The sequence below is a fragment of the Heloderma suspectum genome, chromosome 7, assembly GCF_057233095.1.
Source record: "Heloderma suspectum isolate Gila_16-S chromosome 7, 16-S_ref, whole genome shotgun sequence".
Classification (NCBI taxonomy): Eukaryota; Metazoa; Chordata; class Lepidosauria; order Squamata; family Helodermatidae; genus Heloderma; species Heloderma suspectum.
Window position 1 is genome coordinate 47,005,099 of NC_139464.1, and position 19,457 is coordinate 47,024,555.

Here is a 19,457-nt window from a genome sequence, read left to right on the forward strand (position 1 = left end):
AAACATGTTCTCCACAATATCTTCACTCTTACGTAACTTTGTTTAGTTTGTTTTCAAACTTTGTTTAGTTTGTTTCAACAGCTTTGAGCTTGAAATGGGTCCAGACTTTTCCACATGTGTTGGTCTACAGCCTGAGTCATTCGAGGTGCTCTGTTTTTGTTGTATGTCAGATGAATTTGTCCTGTTTTCTTGTTATGTATCATAGTGGGAGGGAAAGTTTGGACCAGCCGTCTCACTCCAAGCTGGATGGAAGAATATCGTCATACTGAACGGGTTCAAGATGACAAAGGAGGCACTGGGACAAAAAGCCGAGAACTTCATCGACCGACCACCAGTCCCACTGCTGAAAATAATAGGCCATGCAAAGAATTGTCAAGGCAAGTGTTGCTCTCTTCTGAGCAGAGGCAAGACAGGGGCGCATACCAGACCTTGACTTTGCTCTAGCACATGCACGGGCAGCACAGCTCTGTCCTGCTAGGGGAGAGCTCTGGCAGCAGGAAGGGGAACAGTGCAAGAGCAGGGAGAGAGTGCGGAGTCCATGTCTCACTTGCAAGCATCCCCCCACAAGGAGCAGCAGAAAGGCAGGCAGGCCACCATGGAGGTCTCGGGGTGGGGGACGTGCAGCGCCATGAGATGGCGAATGGCAGCGCCAGTCCCAGTCACCAGGCCTGTAGGTGACATGGTGATGGACAACCAGGTCTTTGGTGAGCTGGAATCCATAGGGTTCAGGTACCTGACGGAGCTTGCAGCCCCCCGTCTCGTGCTGCCATCCTGCACCACCTTCAGCAGGGAGAGTCCTGCATCCTGTACCAGTCAGCCAGGGAGAACGTCGTAGAGCAGTTGCAGAGGGCAAAGCCACTGATGGTGCGCTTCATCGCTGACGTCTCAAGCCGCTGATGTGCAGCTGCCTCAAGCGCCTCACAGGGCACTTGTAGGAGCCTGTGGGGACAGGGTAGCCCGAACTGAAGGGACACCGAAGACAAGGTGTTGGTGGGCCCTCCCTCGTTCAACCGTTCTCTGTCCCTCTCTCTTTCGCACGCGCAGGCAGCACCCACCTAGTCAGACAGACAAGCGTACGGCCTGCCCTGCCCCAGGATGCTCCCAGCTGGTCCCTCAGCCCCCGCGGCTGTACTGCGGCGCTCCCTCCCTGCTCCCCAGGTGCTTCCTTTTGGCTTCCACACCCCCAGCTGGCTTCCACAGCCCTTCCGAGCCACCGAGCCAGGGCTCTCCCTAGCCCCTGGCTCCGCAGCTGTTGCCTGCCATCTTAGATTACCCCCAAAGCAATGCCCGACGTCCACGTGTCAGGCATTGCCTTTGGGGCAATCGTGACATTTCCTGGGTGTGCTCACACCTAGCTCCTGAGTAATGTGCCTTGAGTCCCGTTGTGGGGCACCCATTTCCATGGGATACGTGGCTGAGCCCTGCCCCGGGGACATAAGCAGAGGCTCACAGCCAGTGGCACAATTGCGTGCTGGGTCCTCTCCCACAGCTCAGCTGGAACTGCAAGCTGTCTATGCATCGTACTTAACTGTGCAAAACGTAACTGGTTTGACCATGACCAAAACTTACCTTTGAACCTGTGTGGAGTGGAATTCCTTCCTAAATTAGTCAAGGGAACACCCTGTGGGGTAGTTTTTCAGATCAGAGAATGTACCTTCCTTACAAGGTCCTGAGCTCCCAAACAGATTTGTTTAAAGGGCAGATACGCCATTTAAAAATAGAAAAAACAATTTTGGTGTACTGCTGTTTCATTTCTTGCACCATATCATGAAATGTGTTCCTCTCCAAACTCTATAGCTACTTCCTCAGGTCTTTTTCTCCCTCGCCCCGCTCCCCCGGTGCCATTACTATAGAGATCAGGATTACAATGAGAGTTTAGAAGACAAATATTTACTACTTACTACGTGAGAGGTAGATAGAAAAAATAACCTTTATATTCAGGTGCAGCCTACCATGCAACCTTTTTCAAACTTCGACTGTGCCTGAATCTGGAGGTTGTACTACCTAAGGACCATTAAAACAAGACATCCCCAAAACAACCCACTGCAAAATCAGAGATAAATTGTGCACAAATTCTCAATGCTGCCAAAGCAAAGAGAGAATGTGTGAGTTACGGTGGAATCTATATCAGACGAAAGATTGAAACTCTTCTCTGGAACAGTGTTACAGTACAGGTTAGACAAAATAAAACCCAGAAATGTAGACCTTGGCTCAGAATATAAAGGGCAGGACAGCAAATAATGTGGCAGATCTTCAATTCCTGGAGCATCACAAATACATAAATGTTGAGCCTGAGGAATTTGAGAATGTCTGCTGTCAATGACTGATTGATTGATTTCATTTCTATCCCGCCTGTTTTCCTGAACCAAGGCAGCGGGAGTGCCAGGAAGCAAAATTAAAAGTTTTCTAAGAAATCTATTTTGAAGGCCTTCTAATTTGACCATCGGAGAGTCATCCCAGCCCCAAACTGCAGCCCCGTATAAAATCTGGACAATTGCCTTTCTCTGAAAAGGTGGGGGTCTTATTCCACACACACACTCATACACTGCCAGAAACCTAAGAAGCTCCCATGCAATGACATGTGGTACAACTGGAGAACCTGTCAAAACCTGTCAAACTGCTGGGAATCACCAAGGAAACGTTAAACTCCTATAAGCAAGCTATTTACCCTTTCCACCTCAAAACTGGCAGGGACCATACACAGGCCTACCTCTCCTACCCTGCCACGTTCCAGATCTACCCAGTAAGCAGGTTTCCAAGGGCGAGACACAGCCCCTACTGCCCCCAGCCCCATTTCTGGTTACACAGGCGAATACAGTTCAGCGGACTCAACTTTAATGAAGGACTGCAACCCTGAGCCCAGGGCCACCACTATGGCCTTACAGTACTGAAGTATAGAACATGTTTGCCTGGAATTTGAGTAGGACGTACCTGGAAGAGATACGAGAGTTTTGGTCAGAAGTTTATCTTTACTGTGGCTTTTTTTCCCAATCATGGTACTGGCATAGTTCGTTATCGTTAGCATCATTATTTTATTATATTGTCCGATGCACTTCAGTAAAAAGATTTATTTTAAAAAATCTTTCCCCAAAATAGAATTGCAGGCATTTGTGGATTCCTGCATTATAGTCAAGGGGGAAACATCCGAAACTTCAGAAAACAAACCAAACTGGGGCTCTGCCTTAAATCCAGACCGAAGCATGAGGCCTATGTGAGGCTTCAGACAGAGGTAGCTTCCTATCTACAGCACCAAAGCGGGGTCCAAACTATGTTTTCCCCCAATCCCACCTCTTCACTCAAGCTCGTAAAGAGACTCTCACTCAGTCACCTGTGGAAAGCCACACATTCTAGTGACCGCACAGAGAAGCTTTACAGAAGCTTTACATACATGTAAATGATGTAGGTATGGACAGCAGGCGGGCCAGTAGCTTTTGAGGACTTATTTACAAAGTCAGCCATCCTGGTCAGTAGAGCAGCTATAACCTGTTGGATGTGTGATTGGAAGTAGCATGAACCAACTTGGAGGGCAATTTGGACGGCAGTAACGAAAACAAACTTGGAAGTCTGGAGGAGAGAAGAAGACAAATTCACGGAGAATAGAGCTGTCAGCGGCTACTTTTCATGACGGCTAAATATTACCTCCAGTATCAGAGGCAGCATGCGTCCAAATACCAGTTGATGAGGAACATGAGCAGGAGGGTGCTTTTGCTTGTGGGCTTCCCATAGGGCAACATCTGGTTTCCCACTATGAGGATAGAATGCCGGACTAGATAGGCCTTTGATCTGATCCAGCACCGCTCTTCTCATGTATGGCAACACCACTGAAAGTTAACAGGGCTTGACCAGACAATTCAGCTGTTATGAGCTCAGAGGTTTAGCAGGAATCGGTGGGAATTTCCAAGGAGACTATCCCAATCTGCCCTTCTAACATATCAGAAGAAAAACTAACTAAACCAGAACTAAACTTTGGAATGGTTCTTGGGATAAATCAACTGAAAAATCATGAACTCACAGGAATGTGTTTTATATCCTTCAGGAATAGCTATGGCAACATGCAGCAGTGGCTGGAGGGAGCAGAGGAGATTCTGTGTCTCCACCCTGAAAACCTTTGGGATGGGGAAGAAAACACTTGAGAAGAGAGTGTCTGAAGAAGCTGGATATCTGTGCTCTGAATTCAAATCCAAAGAAGGTACGTCTCATTCTGGGGGAGAAGGAGAAGGCTTGGGGTGGATATGAGGAAGAAAAGTGCTCATTGTGGCTATTTTCTTAATAGCTGAACATAATTCTAGGTTTGGTCTTGGGTCAGGCTTGATAAGAAGATGGGATGAATGATACAACACAGGTGAGGTGATCTTGAGAGCATAAAAGCAACTGAGAGGAGCAGCAACACACACACACACACACACTCAGATCATACACTCATAGAATCATAGAAGAGGAGGGTTGGAAGAGGCCTATAAGACCACTGAGTCCAACCCCCTGCGCAATGCAGCAATCCAAGTCAGAGCATCCCTGACAGGTGGCTGTCCAGCCTCGTCTTGAATGCCTCCAGTGTGGGAGAGCCCACTACCTCCCTAGGGAATCGGTTCCATTGTCGTATTGCTCTAACAGTCAGGATGTTTTTCCTGATGTCTAGCCGGAATCTGGCTTCCTGTCACTTGAGCCCATTCTTCCGTGTCCTGCACTCTGGGGTGATTGAGAAGAGCTCCTGGCCTTCCTCTCTGGGTCAACCTTTCATGTACTTGAAGAGCACTGTCATACCTCCCCTCAGTCTTCTCGTCTCAAGGCTAAACCTGCCCAGTTCTTTCAGTCTCTCCTCATAGGGCTTTGTTTCCAGTCCCCTGATCATCTTCGTTGCTCTCCTCTGAACCCTCTCCAGTTTGTCTGCATCCTTCTTAAAATGTGGTGCCCAGAACTGGACACAGTACTCCAGATGAGGCCTAACCAGTGCTGAGTAGAGGGGAACTAGTACTTCCAGTGATTTGGAAGCTATACTTCTATTAATGCAGCCCAAAAGAGCATTTACCTTTTTTGCAGCCACATCACCTTGTTAGCTCATATTCAACTTGTGATCGACAACAATTCCAAGATCCTTCTCGCTTGTAGTATTGTTGCGCCAAGTATCGCCCATCTGGTAACTGCATTTGGTTTCTTTTTCCTAGGTGCAGAACTTGGCATTTATCCCTATTAAATTTCATTCTGTTGTTTTCTGCCCAGCGCTCCAGCCTATCAAGATCACTTTGAATTCAGTGTCTCCTTGGTCTTTGCTCACAAGACAGGTTGGGTCTTGTTCTGCGTGGCTTGGTCTGCTCGGGGTTCTCAGGTCTCCTAAGCACTTGGGATATTGCTCCTTCTTTGCTCTAGCTATTCTCCTTTCGTTTTTCAAACTCCTGTTCTGAGCTCGTCCCTGCCACTGCCGCTGAGCCTGTCTCCTTGTGTGTCTATCAGTTCTTTATCTGCTCCCATCCCAGTCTCCAGGGTTTGCCCTGTCAGTGTCAGACCAGTACCAATGCCTGATTCTACTCTCCGCCGCTCTCAGCATCTGGGTGCAAAATTCCCCCGGCAAGCCGCTTCCGTCCTCTTCACAGCTTGTCACTTCCTCCGTTCTCCTCTTTTCTTCCTCTGCTTTCACCTATGGCCCAAGCCTCATCTCCTGCACATTCTTCCCTTCCCTCCATCGCTACCTTCTAATGTCTGTTTGGCTTCTTTCCATCATGCCCCTCACCCACATTGCTCCAGCTTCCCTGCTGCTCTCCAGCTTCCAGGTTGGGCAACAGGCTCCGGGTGTGTGGCGGTGCCTGCTTCTCCTATCACCAGCGGGTTTCCTCACCAGCCAAACCTGGCTACACTAATCACTGGATCATGGCCCTCATTCCCTCCATGCCTGTCAGGCAGGCGGCAATGCCTCAAAGGTACAACATGCATTCTTCCCTTCTCCCTGTTTCAACTGCCAGTTGCTTCCCATGTGCAGCTCTTTTCTCCCCTATTCCCATCAATAACCAAATGATATAATTTATGGTCTACCCATGGGCCATTTATGGCCTTCCTGCACCCTGGCATACTTTGATAGCGGCTGATGTTGCCTTAAGAGGCTTAAGCCTTGCCCCCATGCAGAAGGACAAGCATGGACAGGTTGCATTCCCAGTTGAAATGTGCAAGTAAAGCAAGGAAACAGATACGTCATGAGTTGTGAACCTCTGGCCATGTACACAAGACAGGATTCAGCAATATAACCTAAGTGGCCACACTAAAATGAGCCCCCACAAAGGGAATCCAGGCACATTAATCGGGACCGAGCTGTGAACACACCCAGTCAAAGGGTTGCTTATCCCCAAGGCATTGCGTAGATACTGTTAAGTCCGATGACTCAGTGGAGGCCCCAACCTTTTTTCTGCAGCACTCCTGGAAGGTCCCATTTGGACTACACTTGGCGGGGGAATCCACCTTGTTAGGGCTGGCATGAATCCTGGCCAGAATATTTCCCTTTTGCTTTGCTTTGGGTGAAAGACTATAAAGCCAGGGTCCTAGCTCCCACAGTTCGGGTGGCTTCCGTAGGTTCACAGACCCTCGCTTCATCCCTGGAATCACCATGAAACCCAGGGCTTTCCCAGAGAGCCTCACCAACCCTTCCCCCAGAATGCCTGGGTCCAGTAGCTGAGTCTTGCGTCTGCTGCCGCGGAGGCCCGGCCAGCAGCAGCTAGGAGCCTGGCCCAGTGCCCCTTCCCTGTGACAGCTGCAGGAATTCCTCTGCATCCCAGCTTCACCTGCAGGACAATCCATCAGGATCCCGCAAAAGGAGCCTTTTGAATTCTGCCCTGTCGTCTGGAGGTCCCTCCCCTAAGCATGGTGGCTTCCACCACTTTCACCCACTTCCCTACTGCGTGACGGTGCAAGAGTGGAGAGCAGGGGTGGGCAACTGTCGGGGGCTGCACTCCTGCTGCAAACACTCAGCCAATGTTGGGCAGCACCGCAGTGGCAAAAAAGGGCAGTTTGGCAACACATTTGGGTGGCAAGCCGCTACAAAGACTTAAAGGGGACAACTTTAGCTTGTTTTCAATCTCAGTTCAATCAGAGGCCCAGGGGTGGGGAATCGTGTGGCCCGTGGGCTGCGTGTTGCCCACCCTGGTGTAGAGAGATGTGTCCTGTCTTTGGAACCCAGCTTTTGGTTGGAAGCCAGCGTGCCAGTGGAAAGGGTTGTAGCCATGGTCCTCTTTGGTGCCCCCTTCTCTTTTCCCAGGTAAGTGCTATTTCCTACAAGCCCAGAGCCTCTAGAGGATTCTGATAAGATAGAAGTTGTTCACTGTAAAGATCTGGAGGAAAGCAAGGAGGACTAGGAACGGGTGCACCAGACACAAGGACCTCTGCGTATGTGTTCCGTGAGCGTTCCCTATAGCTCTACCCACCCCTTTGTGTCACTGTGACCCGCATATGGGCTAGCCAGTGGCCTAAAGCAAACAGGTGCAGAACTCTTTTCTTCTCTCAGTGTCATGATGCCCTGCCCCCTCTCTCCCAGAAGCCTCTGAACCCCAGTTTGCTTAGGTCTCAACCAAACCAGTGCTCCAGAACCCATAACACAGCCCATCTAGGACAAGGCCAGACACGCAGAGCCATGGCCTGGTTTTCTAATGTAACCACCCTCGATTTAGACCTTGAGCACACTCTTTCAGCTAACTTCCCCACCCATGAATCCTGCATATGGAGCTGTACTGGGGGGCAGTGGAGGCACGCTTCTCAAGAGACTCCTGCCAGGCAACTGAGGCTGATGGCGCTGCAGCTTGGGGCGCTGACAACCCAGTCGCGTGCCTCGGGAGGGAGGAATGTGTTTGCCCGCTTGGATCGCAAGCTCTCCCCTGCCTATCAGCCAGGGCAGGACGTGCTTAGTCTTTTTTCTCTGTTTGAATTGGCTTGTGAAGGCCAGAATGCGTTGCCCCACCACCTTATGGCCGTTCTGCGGGCTCAGGCTTCGGGAGAACTAGCTGATTTATGGGGTCATTGGCCCGTCCTGACGCCCGTGGCTACCAGCTGATTCGGGTCCTCGTCAAACAAGGCTATGGCCTATCTGCTGAGCATTGCGGGCAATTGTTCAGGAATTTACGACCTGCATTGCAGGAAAGTTATGTTGTCTTAGTGGGGAGACTGGCGAAGGCGCTGGACGTCTGGTCAGAGGCAGCCGAAGGGGGCTCCCTGGTGAGCTGTCTGAGCTGGCGGGGCTGGAGCAGTTCCCTCCCCTCCTTCCCTCAGCCCTGGCTGCCCTGGCCGGTGATCGAAGCCCTCGGACTGTGAGGGAGGCGGGGCTCCGGGCTGGCTAGACGCGTGTACATCGCCAGAGGGGATGTCCACATTCCGCTCGCACCAAACGGCCTGGAGGGGCTGGAGCAGGGGGAAGCGAGAAGGGGGCTGAGGCCAAGGGGAGTAGCTGCCCCCCCGAGTGGCTGAAGGGGGACGGCGCCACTTCCACTCCGCAGACTGGGGGCTGCTATTGTTGTAAGGAGGTGGGCCACCTGAGGCGAGACTGTCCAAAGTTGGCCAAAAAGAAGGCGAATGAGGCCCAGCCGAAGGTGGCCATGATTGGCCGCCCCCTGACACCTGCTGCTCGTCTAGCTGCTTTGGAATGGCGTGAGGGAAGGGAAGGCTTGAGTGGGCTGGAAGCTGATAATCTGCTGCCGCTGGATGCTGCCCCTGCCGGCGTGAGGACCCGCCTCCCGTAGGAGACCCCCCTGCCAGCATCCCGACGGACCTGGACGGAGGCCCGGACTCTCAAGGCGAGCCAGGAGTGACCAACGCAGCTCTGCCATCCCTGGAGCCCCGGCGTCTGGCTGCCCCGCCGCGATGCGGCTTTTGTTTTGCAGCCAGGATGGATCAAATGGAGCCAGATGCAGTTTTGTGAGTGCGTTGTTCTTAATGGGGATCGAGTCATGGCTTACCAGGACACAGGGGCTGATGTTACAGCTGTGGACCAAAGATGCTTGGAGGAGGGCAACTTTGGGAAGGCCAGACTTACTCTGTGACCCCTTATAACTCCCCGAAGATTGAAGTCCCCATTGCTAGGGTTCGGGTGGGGTATTGGGGCTGCACGGGAGAACTAGACGTGATCGTCCATCAGGAGAAATCTTCTTCCCCGTGGGGAGAGTTGATCGGGAATGACCTTGTGTTTCGGCATGCGCAAATGAAGGCCATTACCTGTAGCCAGGCTGCTAAAGCATGGGGAGGGGCTCCTGAGGAGGCAGAGGAACAACTGAGGAGGGGAGCAAGGAGATGGACTGGCCGCCCTGCCCCTGCCTTCATTGCCGCCCAGTTTCAGATCCTACCTTACAGAAGTGCCGAGAAGAGGCTGACCGCGGTATTACAGCAGTTTCTTCGGTCTACCCAGTGTGCTTCTTTGGGGCAAATGGGGCTTTGTACAGAGACTTTGCTCCCAAGGGAATGTGGGGCGAAATGGACTTGCCAGCGTCAGCTGGTTGTGCCCCAAGCCTACCGAGAACAAGTCCTCCACCGGCCCATGAGGTTGCTTGGGGGAGGGGGCATCTTGGCATCTGACGCACGCGGAGACGAGTAACAAAAGGGTTCTACTGGCCCCCAGTGACCGAGGCAGCGAAGGACCGTTGTTCATCCCATGATGTATGTCAGAGAGTAGGGTTTAAGCAGGACCACCCGGAGGCCCCTCTCCAGCTCCTCCCTTCAGTTGAGGTGTCTTTCGAACAGATTGGAATTGACATCATGGGACCATATTACACCGCCCCCCCACTAGGACAGGAAAGAGGTTTATTTTGACTGACATGGATGTTGTCACTTGATATGCTGATTGCTGAGGCTGTACCTTTGTCGATTATCACACTGACCACTCCGGCTACAGCCCTGCTCTCCATTTGTTCTCGTCTAGGAATGCCCAAGACCGTTCTGTCAGATCGGGGCACCGAGTTTGTTTCTGGGCTGCTGCAGAAGCTATGGGAGATGGGGGGTAGAGACCTCCTTTAGCGCCCCATACCACCATCAAACCAGTGGGTTGGTGGAGCGGTTTAACCGGACTCTGGGCCAGATCATTCAGGCCTATGCCGTTCAACATCCTACTGATGGGGATCAAGCCTTGCCGGTTTTGTTGTTCGCCTGTCGTGATGCCCCCCAGGAGAGTCTGGGGTTTTCACCTAATGAACTGATGTTTGGCAGGGAGATCCGAGGCCCACCTGCCCTGTTACGAGCAGAATGGGAGGGGGCAGTGGCCTCCTCCCCTCAATCTGTTGTGGCTTTTATGCAAAACTTGCAGAATACCTTGAGGGATGTTCGGGAGGTGGCTCAAAGCAACCTGGCTCAAGCCCAAGAGGGGCAGCGAACCTGGTATGGTCGACACGCCAAACTGTGGCTGTTCCAGCCTAGGGACCAGGTGATGGTGCTAAAACTCCTCAACCCGGAGAAGTTGTCTGAGAAGTAGGATGGCCCCCTGGTGGTCAAACAAAGACTAGGGCAGGTTAACTATCCGGGAGGGAGGCTACTGAGTAATCTTGGGAAGATCTGTGGCCGAGTTGGGCCTGGCCTACCTTGCAAGGTTGTTGGGGTGAGACCAACAATCCTTCCACCAGGTATCTATAGTGCAGTGTTTTAGAGGAGTGAGTTGTGTCTTGGTGGCAACTGATAGTGGCATCTTATTCCATCTGCAAATGAGTGAAGCTCCCGATTTCTGCCCCATAGCCCCTGTAACCTTCTTTGGGGTATTTTTTTTAATCATCGTTGGTTTGTATTTGCAATAAATTGTTATGCCATGTGAGTGGTAGAACAACATGGGGTATGTCCATTCTATGCGGAAAAACCCACACAATTGGTTCTTTTCACGTAGTTGCACCATTCACACATAGCCCCAAGCCGTATGGAAAATACCTCCTAAATGTCTGAGACTGTGTTAGAAGGGCACCACCGTCAGAATGCGTTCTTGCCTGAATTGTTCTTGCCCGGATGATGAGAAGCAGGCCATATACAATGACGACACACCTCTAATCTCTTTGTTTGCTCTTGTATCTCATACAGGTTCTCTCTTTAACCCACACAACCTCATCTTCAGGGCGGTAGGTAATATTATCTGCACCCTAACATTTGGTGATCGCTTTGAATACAGTGATGGGACCTTCCTGAGGTTAATGCATTTGACTGAGGAGATCATGAAAGGACTAACAGGCATCCTGCCACAGGTACCTTTCATGCGTTTGATTGGACATTAAGGGGAAACAGCCATCCACATTTGGTGGGTGAACGCATAAGATAGGGCTTTGGGGGTCACCAAATCAAATATGGGAGGCCTATGGAGGGAGTGCCGCTGGAGCACCTCCTCGTGAGGCAAAAACCTCATCGTGGGCAGCAGCATGACCACGCCCCTCCAGGTCGAAGTCGCCCCGTTCTGAGAGTGGCCATAGCACCTCGTGCTGTGCATCCTGCCCCGTCTAGCTCTGCTCCAGTTCCCCGCAACATGGGTGGGCGAGGACCAGTCACCAGGGATGGTGGGTTTCATGTAGTGTGTCTCAACAAAGGGTAGCATCAAAGACAGGAGTTCAGGGTCTTTCTGTCTCAGGTCTTGTTATTATGATTTTTTTCTGAGTTAACTGAAAAGTTACACTGACAATGACTGCAGATAAATATACCCCTATTGTGGGAGGCAGGGCTGTGGCTAGGGAACTGTGGGTTACACAGTCCTGCAAAACAGCCCAGAGTTATTCCCATTTTTGGAGGGGTGTGTGTCAGAATAGTGTATGAAAACTCTGCAGCATGGAGCAGTGTTGTTGGTGTTTTAGGGAAAGGCAGATGGGGCTGTGAAATGAAATGTAGCAGCAGCGCCATTCCATTTTCAGCTGTCGCCGGAGGCCCTATTGGAACTCGGAATCACTCTTAGGCTTCGTCACTAAATCAATACACATATACAAACACTCGTAAATAAAACTCTAAATAGTTAGCACCACTTTCATTTGAGGATAATTAAGGTGTTCCTTGTTCTTCGTCATTTAACCTTCAATTTTATTGATATCGTCTACAATTATTTGCACACCTTAGCTACACCTTGGGTGGAAGGAGAGACTTTTTTCAAAATTCTTCTAAATTGAAGCAGAGGAACAAAAGTCAACCCTTCCAATCCACATGAGGGAAGAGTGGGAGGACTGGGGATGAAGTTGGGAAAGACATTTCTCCCCTCAGGAAATGAACTAGTTAGGAACTTTCTATCAGAATGCAATTTCATTTCAAGTGAAATACCTCATAGACGTTACCCATGTGTCTTAAGAGATAGACATGTACCTTTCTTCTTTGACTACTGCTATACCAGCTTATGGCCACAGGAACCTGGTTGTCCTATTTTCCTGGACCTCATCGTAAAGTTCAGAGACTCCATGATGATTTTAGCGTTGTCATAAGAGAGATTGTGAATGAACATAAGAAAACCAGAGACCCTGCCTTTCCGAGAGATTTGACAGATGCATTCCTGGAGGAAATAGAAAAGGTAGGACTGTTTGTTCGTTCGTTTGTTTTTACAGCTTTTGGGTTTCAACTGCTTAGTGATGGAAGACATTTTGTCACATACACCACGCCAGTAGAACTGCAGGATCCAGTAGGACTGCGAGAGTCCTGGCTCGCCGGGGTTGCTGCCCCATTTGGCACTGCTACTTGCCCCCAGGGCTGCTCGTGCCCACCATCCAGGATGCTTGCCAGGTGGGGCTTGAGGGTCCTGGAAGGCCCCTTGCCCAAGGCCCCTTCAGACCTAGCATCGGCTCTGGTTGCCATCAAGCATGGCCCAAGGTGGACTAGGGATGTACGAAAATCACTTACCTTTCGGGGATTATGCTAATGGTTGGGGGGGAGGCGTTCCGTCCCTCCCCCCGGAATCCTCGCCGCGGGGGGGAGGTGCTCCGGTCCTCCCTCCCCCCCAGAATCCTGACCGGCTGGCTCCGCTCCGCAGAGACTCTGTGGAGCCGCCGGCCGGCTCCGCCAGCAGCCGGACATCCGGCCGCTGGCTAGCAGGGACGCAAATGGCGGCGGCCGTAGCCGCCGCCATTTGTGTCCCTGCAGTCAGTCCTGATAGACTACGTAAATGTTTACGTAGCCTATCATAGCTGATTTAAAAGAATAAGAAAAAACACGCGCGTACGCAAATGGCAGCACCCATGGGCGCCGCTATTTGCGTTCCTTATTTTGGCACGTCTTAGTCTATGTAAACATTTATAAAATGTTTATAATAAGGGGAACGCAAATAGCGTAGCGTCTACATTTGCGTATGTGCGTTTTTTGTTTTTTTTTAAATCAGCCGTGATAGGCTACGTAAACATTTACGTAGCCTATCACGGTGTTCTTTTAAAAATCTAGCCGTGATAGGCTACGTAAATCTTTATGTAGCCTATCACGTTTTTTGTTTTTTTTTAACTGGAAATGGCAGCGGTGGCGGCCGGTCGGAAGACCGGCTGCCGCCACCGCCGCCGAACCGCCGCCAGATCCACCGCCGGAGCCGCTGCCGCCAGGAAGATCCGCCCAAGGTAAGTCCCGTCCCAGGGGGGCGGGGGGGGGGCAGACCGTTCCGCCACCGATTTCGGGGGGCCGAATGCACTGGCATTTGGCCTCCCCGAGATCCGTGGCGGAATTCTCTGACATCCCTAAGGATATATCTGAGGGCTCAGCCCTGACAAACTCCGGCCAGATTGCTAAGGGGACTTACCAGACTCCGCAGGAGGCTATGACTGATTGTGGCAGGTCCCACATTTGCAGTTGCCTTTGATAGGCCGCCAAAGAAGCCCCGGGTGCAGATTCAGTCAGTTACTTTACTGGCCTGTCTCCAGTAAACTACCAGGTTTAATAAAGGCATGGTTGGGGTGGAGAGCAGTTCTTCTCTCCCCCTTGTCGGTACTGCTAGTAGTAGGGAAGGGTGAGAAATGTTTTCAGTTCACATTTCAGCCAGAATGTAGTTTGCCAATGGAATCCATATATTTCCTGAGTTTCGAGTGCAGGTCACAACAACAACAACAAATGCATACAAATACACATACATTTCAAGAAATGCACACAAAAATGCTGTATTTGATGGGAGAAATATGTACATTTGCAAGCATGTTCACAAAATGCATACATCTGGAAAGAATGCATTCAAAAGTGTGGATTTACAAAATGTGCATGAAACTGCACACAAATTTTCACACAGACTAAAATAAAATTCACGATGTGATGCAGAATCAGGACAGAACATCCTTAGCACTGGAAAACCAAGAAGCACAGCAAATCGAGCCTGACAGATTCACCCATCCCTAGGAAGTAGTGATGTTGGCGGTTGGGCCATGCGTGCAGAAAGGTATATGTGGCTTCATAGGATGAAGAGAGCCCTTGTTTTGCCTTTGGACATTCACCATGCACTCCATTGTGGTATCTTATGGCAGCCATTAAGCAAAGTGTTTCCACATGCCTGGCCAGTGACAGCCAAAGCTGTGGAGCAGGGCAAGGGACAGCTCAGAGTAATGCTGTCAGAAGAGGAGCTAAGTTGTATTAGATGTTCCAGAGGGGGAAGCTCTAAATGGGGCTGGCAGTTTGGCAGCAGCCATGTGCTTTTTCTCAGGACTCCATTTTCTGTATTCTTTGCCTTTTCTTTGCTTGAGTATATCTTGCACGTTACTGACAATGAGCAATGTCACAAATATGATGCAACATTATGCCATTTCCATTTGAATTACCAACTTATTCAAGTCCTTTCAGACTAAAGGGAATCCAGAGAGCTGCTTTAGTGAACAAAGCCTTACTTGCGTTATTTTTGACCTGTTTGCGGCTGGCACTGAAACAACTGCTTCCACCATGCTCTGGGGGTTGCTGTATCTGGTCCTTCATCCTGAGGTTCAGAGTAAGTGATAAGCACTGGGGGAGACAGGGGTGTTTTAGGGTTTTTAAATCCTCCCAGAGAAGATGTGTTGTTGGATGGATTAAAAATCTAATAAATAAATAAATACATAAAATCGGAGTGCTTACCCAATCTAAGGGTTGGGTGTATACCAAGGGTCTGCGCAAGGCAGGTTTCTCAGGGAGGCAGGAACGGGAGCTGAACAGCACCTTGGAGAACTCTGAGCGGGGTGGAAGCCAGACTGACTTCTAAGTGTGATCACTGCTGGTGATGCTTGGTATTGCTCTTTAGTCATAAGCAGAGGTGTAAACCTTCCCAAAAGCATGAAGCCAGAGAGGGGGGCATATTCCTAAGTTGTCTTTCTCGGGGGCAGGGGGAGTGCAATCACTGTTTTCTTCTTTTCTTACTCTGCCTCCTTAATGATATAAAATGCATTGTATTTGGCTAGTTATCTCATAGAATTGTGCTCAGTAATATAGTTCTTAATTTTAAAAGTATAAATGCCTCAATTGCATATTAACAATAATTACAAATGTACTATAATAGCCCCCTACCCATGCAGCTTCCTGAAATAATTACCTGAACCTGGAAACATTAAATCATGAAAAATATGTGTCCCACTTCCAGATTTCCTGCTTTGGATTTGGGGTGTCTTCACATCTGTTGACTAGGTAGAGATTGGAAGGAAATAAGTTTTCACACTTTCAGCAAGCAAGGCAGGGGCCTAACTGACCCACAGAGAGCTGGGCAGACTAATTGCGAGCATGAAAATGTGTGATGGGAGGATGAGAGGAAAACTCGCACTCCGGAATGTGAGTTTCCCGTTGTGAATACACCGAATTTGACTCTCTCTGTGGTTTGTGGATTTCGTTCTGAGTGCTGCACCTGAAGCATTGTGACATTTGATGGTTTGTCTTAAACAACAGCACACAGCAGGTCTGGTACTCTGTTAAATCTCTCTCCTTTCTGAGAACAAGTGTGGTAGAATAGGTGGGCTTGAATATGGGACACCAGCTCAGACACAAAACTCTCAGTGGCCAGGATTGCTGTGAAACTTAAAAAACACCACTCGAAGCTGCTTGGAGGAAGGGTCGGATACATATGCAATACTTTCACACTGCAGTCCTACACATGTCTACTCAGCAGTAAGCACCACTGGGTTCAAATGCACTTACTCTCACACAGGTGAGTATAGGAAAGCAGACTAACAGTTTGAAATGTATTAATATTTCCAGAAAGAGTCCACGGAGAAATTGATGCAGTGATTGGCAAAGTAAAGCCACCCATGATGGAGGACCAGTCAAACATGCCGTACACGAGTGCTGCGATCCATGAAATTCAGCGTTGTGCTAATATTGTACCTGTTGTGTTTCCTTATCAGACACACAAAGATACTGAGGTTGGCAAGTTTGTCATCCCTAAGGTACAGTCCCTGAAAAACAGTTGTTTTAGAAAATAAAATCGCAATTGTTAAGTCACGACCTGGTTGATCACATGAAAGATCAGAGAACCATCGTTAGTGCTAACTGCTAATAGGGTTGGGGATGGGAGAACCAGCCATTTTCAAGCTCAGCTAAATTCTCCAAGTCATTTCGAAGCTCATGTCAGCTCATTTCTCTTTCAACCTGTTTTTCAGTTCATTGGAATGGGAAAAGTGAGCATTTCTGTGCATATTTTTCAGAAGTGCACACTTTTCCCTATTGACTAAAGTGAGAAAATGCACATATTTGGAAAACATGAGCATTTTAAAGTGCACTTTTTTAAAAGCAATAACAAATTCAGGATTTTCCAAACATTTCTCAACATAAGCGCTGCTGCTGATGGTCACATTCAGGATTGCAGACGGGACACGTTCGCAAGATTTGCCAACAGAACTGACTTTCTTGTACATCCCTGTAAGAGATTCATCTGGATCTCGTGACTGCATGGTAAAAAAATACTTGCTAAAATCCATATTGCGGATATATTATCTACCCTCACACCGGTTGGAAGAAAAGGACTATCAACCCTCTCCCATTCCCATCTGAGATGCTTTTTAAAAACGGGGCTCTGAGCTAATGGGCAAAATGTTTTGGAAAGGGAAGATACGATGGCAACAGCAGTGAAGGGCTTGGTGCTCCCCACCCTCCTCCAAAGCCACTCGAACAAGCCGACCGTTCAGGAATCTCACTGAGATCCTGGGAGTCGCAGTGCAGGCTCTCGTCTGTTTTCAACTGGAACAAGCGTCGCTCTGGAGCCAGCATTGCGGCATGCCTGCTGCGATGCGCCAGCGCCACACAGTGGCCCCAAAGGTTGCCCACGCGATGAGTGCGCACCGCCGCTTCTGCAAGAGCCACCCCGGCCCAATCTAACTAGGAGGGATAGTTGTCCGGAGCTGTCCGGAGCACTGCGAGGAGGAAGCCTGGTGGGCACAAGTCACACTAAAAGCACTGCAGGCACCATGGCGCAAGTAACAGAACTGGGAATGTCAAATACAGGAAGCTTTCAGAGTAGAATTGCAGCTGCCAGAAACCTGAGCAGATGGACACACTCCTCTTTGGACAGCACACAGCACTGTTCTCGCTCTTCTTTCTGGTCTCTGTGCGATCACACAGAGGAAGTGTTTTGGCCGAAAGTAAACAGAGACGGAGGATTTCAATTTAAAAAGAACACCCACAAACAAGGCAGTGAGCACAATTCATTTTTTTAAAAAACTTACGTATTTATTATCGGAATATACTACACTGCGTTTTTATTTATGAAAATTTTGCGACTCTTTGCGGACGACGAAAAAAAGCTGCATGACTGCTGGCTCCACAGGACCTCGTGGTGCCGTTCCGCAGAGGATTCCGTGGCACGGACTGAAGGGAATTCCATCCCATTTCAGTCCGTGGCGGAATTCTCTAACATCCCTAGATGTCTCTCCATTCTCTTCCTTGGTTGCTGTCCAGGGTGACCGGGAATGTTTCCTCCTAATGGCCTCTTGTGCGCAGGAACTGAACCTTGCAAATCAGGCAACCCTTCGATAAAAGCAGCACATATTTTTGTTTGTATAAAGTACTGATTGTATTGCATAGTGTTAAAAGCAGCAGAGGATTCTGATCGCTTTGTTTCTATGCTGTGTTAGGAGACCACAGTCTTCAATCATTTGTCTTCAGTGCTGAAGGATGAAACCATGTGGGAGAAGCCACACGAATTTTACCCGGAGCACTTCCTGGATGCAAATGGGCAGTTTGTCAAGCGAGAGGCCTTCCTGCCTTTCTCTGCAGGTAAATCCGAGAGAGGGATGGTTGGGACATATGGAGAAAAGCTGCAGGGCTGATTTCCCAGAGGAAGGTGACGTTTTCCATTGTCAGTTGTGAGGACAAAAGGGAGAACTCTAGATTCAAGTGGGTTGTCTTCAAAGCAAACACCAAAATCTAAGTCCAGTGAGTACCCAAGTGTTGCAAGCAGTTTTCCTCATTTCCTAGCAACCTTGTAAGGATCAAGTCGCACTGAGAACAAGGTGATTCTTTGTCCCAGAATTCCTTTGTGTGTGTGCATTTCTGTAGAGCCCTAGGGCCCATTTCCAGAACCACTGCAGCCTGGGGTCATGTGGTAGGGCTGAATTCAACTTTGGGGACACCTCCAAGAGGAGAGCACCTCAATGTTGCTTTGTGGTGATGCACCAAAGAGCAAATGTGGGCTGATTTGAACCCATGGCGGCACACTCATGTGACTGGATTGGCAAGGGGCTGGAGAGGGTAGAAATCGACGTGAGCTGACTTGAGACGTGTGGCTGTCTTGGACTGAAAAGGGTGGTTGTGTCCCTGAGTAAGAACTGAAGGCTGCAGAGAGAGGGAGAGAGGGATGCTGCGTGGCCCTTCCTCCTGTTCACGTGCACAAAATATTCTGCTTCCGTTTCCTGCAGGTCGCCATGTCTGCCCTGGAGAACAGATGGCTAAAATGGAGCTCTTCATCTTTTTCACCAGCCTCCTGCAGCATTTCACCTTTTGTGTTCCTGAGAACTGTCCCAGGCCCACGGAGGAGAGAATATATGCATTAACCGTCAGTCCAGCTCCTTTCCAGGTCTGTGCCATTCCTAGATAATGGCTCCAGGATATCCAGTACTGCAATCTGTGGTGACCTAATAGGCACCAGCACAAATACATTTGTGAAAACGTTTTGGAAGAGAAAATTGATCTTTGCAATGCCTTACCGTGGAAATGATGTGCCCTATGAATTAAAAATGGTAAGGAGAATAAACTCCAGCCATGTGATACCAAATTAGGGGAAGCTCTCACTCATGCTTTCCGTGACTGCAGGACACAGGGTGTATTGGGGTGACCATGTAGGACAGAGGAAGGCAACAGGGCGGTTGTGAGCCGTGCGTGGTCACCCTGTCCATTTTGGCCTCCCCCACTGACCCCAAAGTGCGGAGACACCACTGCGACAACAGGAAGAAGTGCATTTTCCCTTCAAAACGGGGGAGCCGGGGAGCACACACGTTATTGCAATGCAGCGTCATGCTCTCCCAGGGTTTCCAGGAATACAACTGTGCCTTAAAACAGGGCGTGGGCTCCACACAAGCCTTGTCTCAAAGGGAAAATTCGTCACTGAGTTCAACAGTGGCAATTGTTGCCTAGGGCTGCATCCC

General features: G+C 49.7%; 1 protein-coding gene across 1 annotated transcript; it reads left to right on the forward strand.

Moving 5' to 3' along the window:
- Positions 1 to 226: 226 nt before the first annotated feature.
- Positions 227 to 19,089, forward strand: LOC146339706 (cytochrome P450 2D6-like). Its single transcript, XM_084811765.1, has 8 exons — positions 227 to 377; positions 4,037 to 4,189; positions 11,017 to 11,177; positions 12,299 to 12,472; positions 14,704 to 14,845; positions 16,078 to 16,265; positions 17,949 to 18,090; positions 18,732 to 19,089. Exons 1-8 carry the CDS (start codon positions 281 to 283, stop codon positions 18,908 to 18,910), a joined length of 1,236 nt encoding a protein of 411 aa, XP_084667891.1. The 5' UTR covers positions 227 to 280; the 3' UTR covers positions 18,911 to 19,089.
- The last annotated feature ends 368 nt before the right edge of the window (positions 19,090 to 19,457 follow it).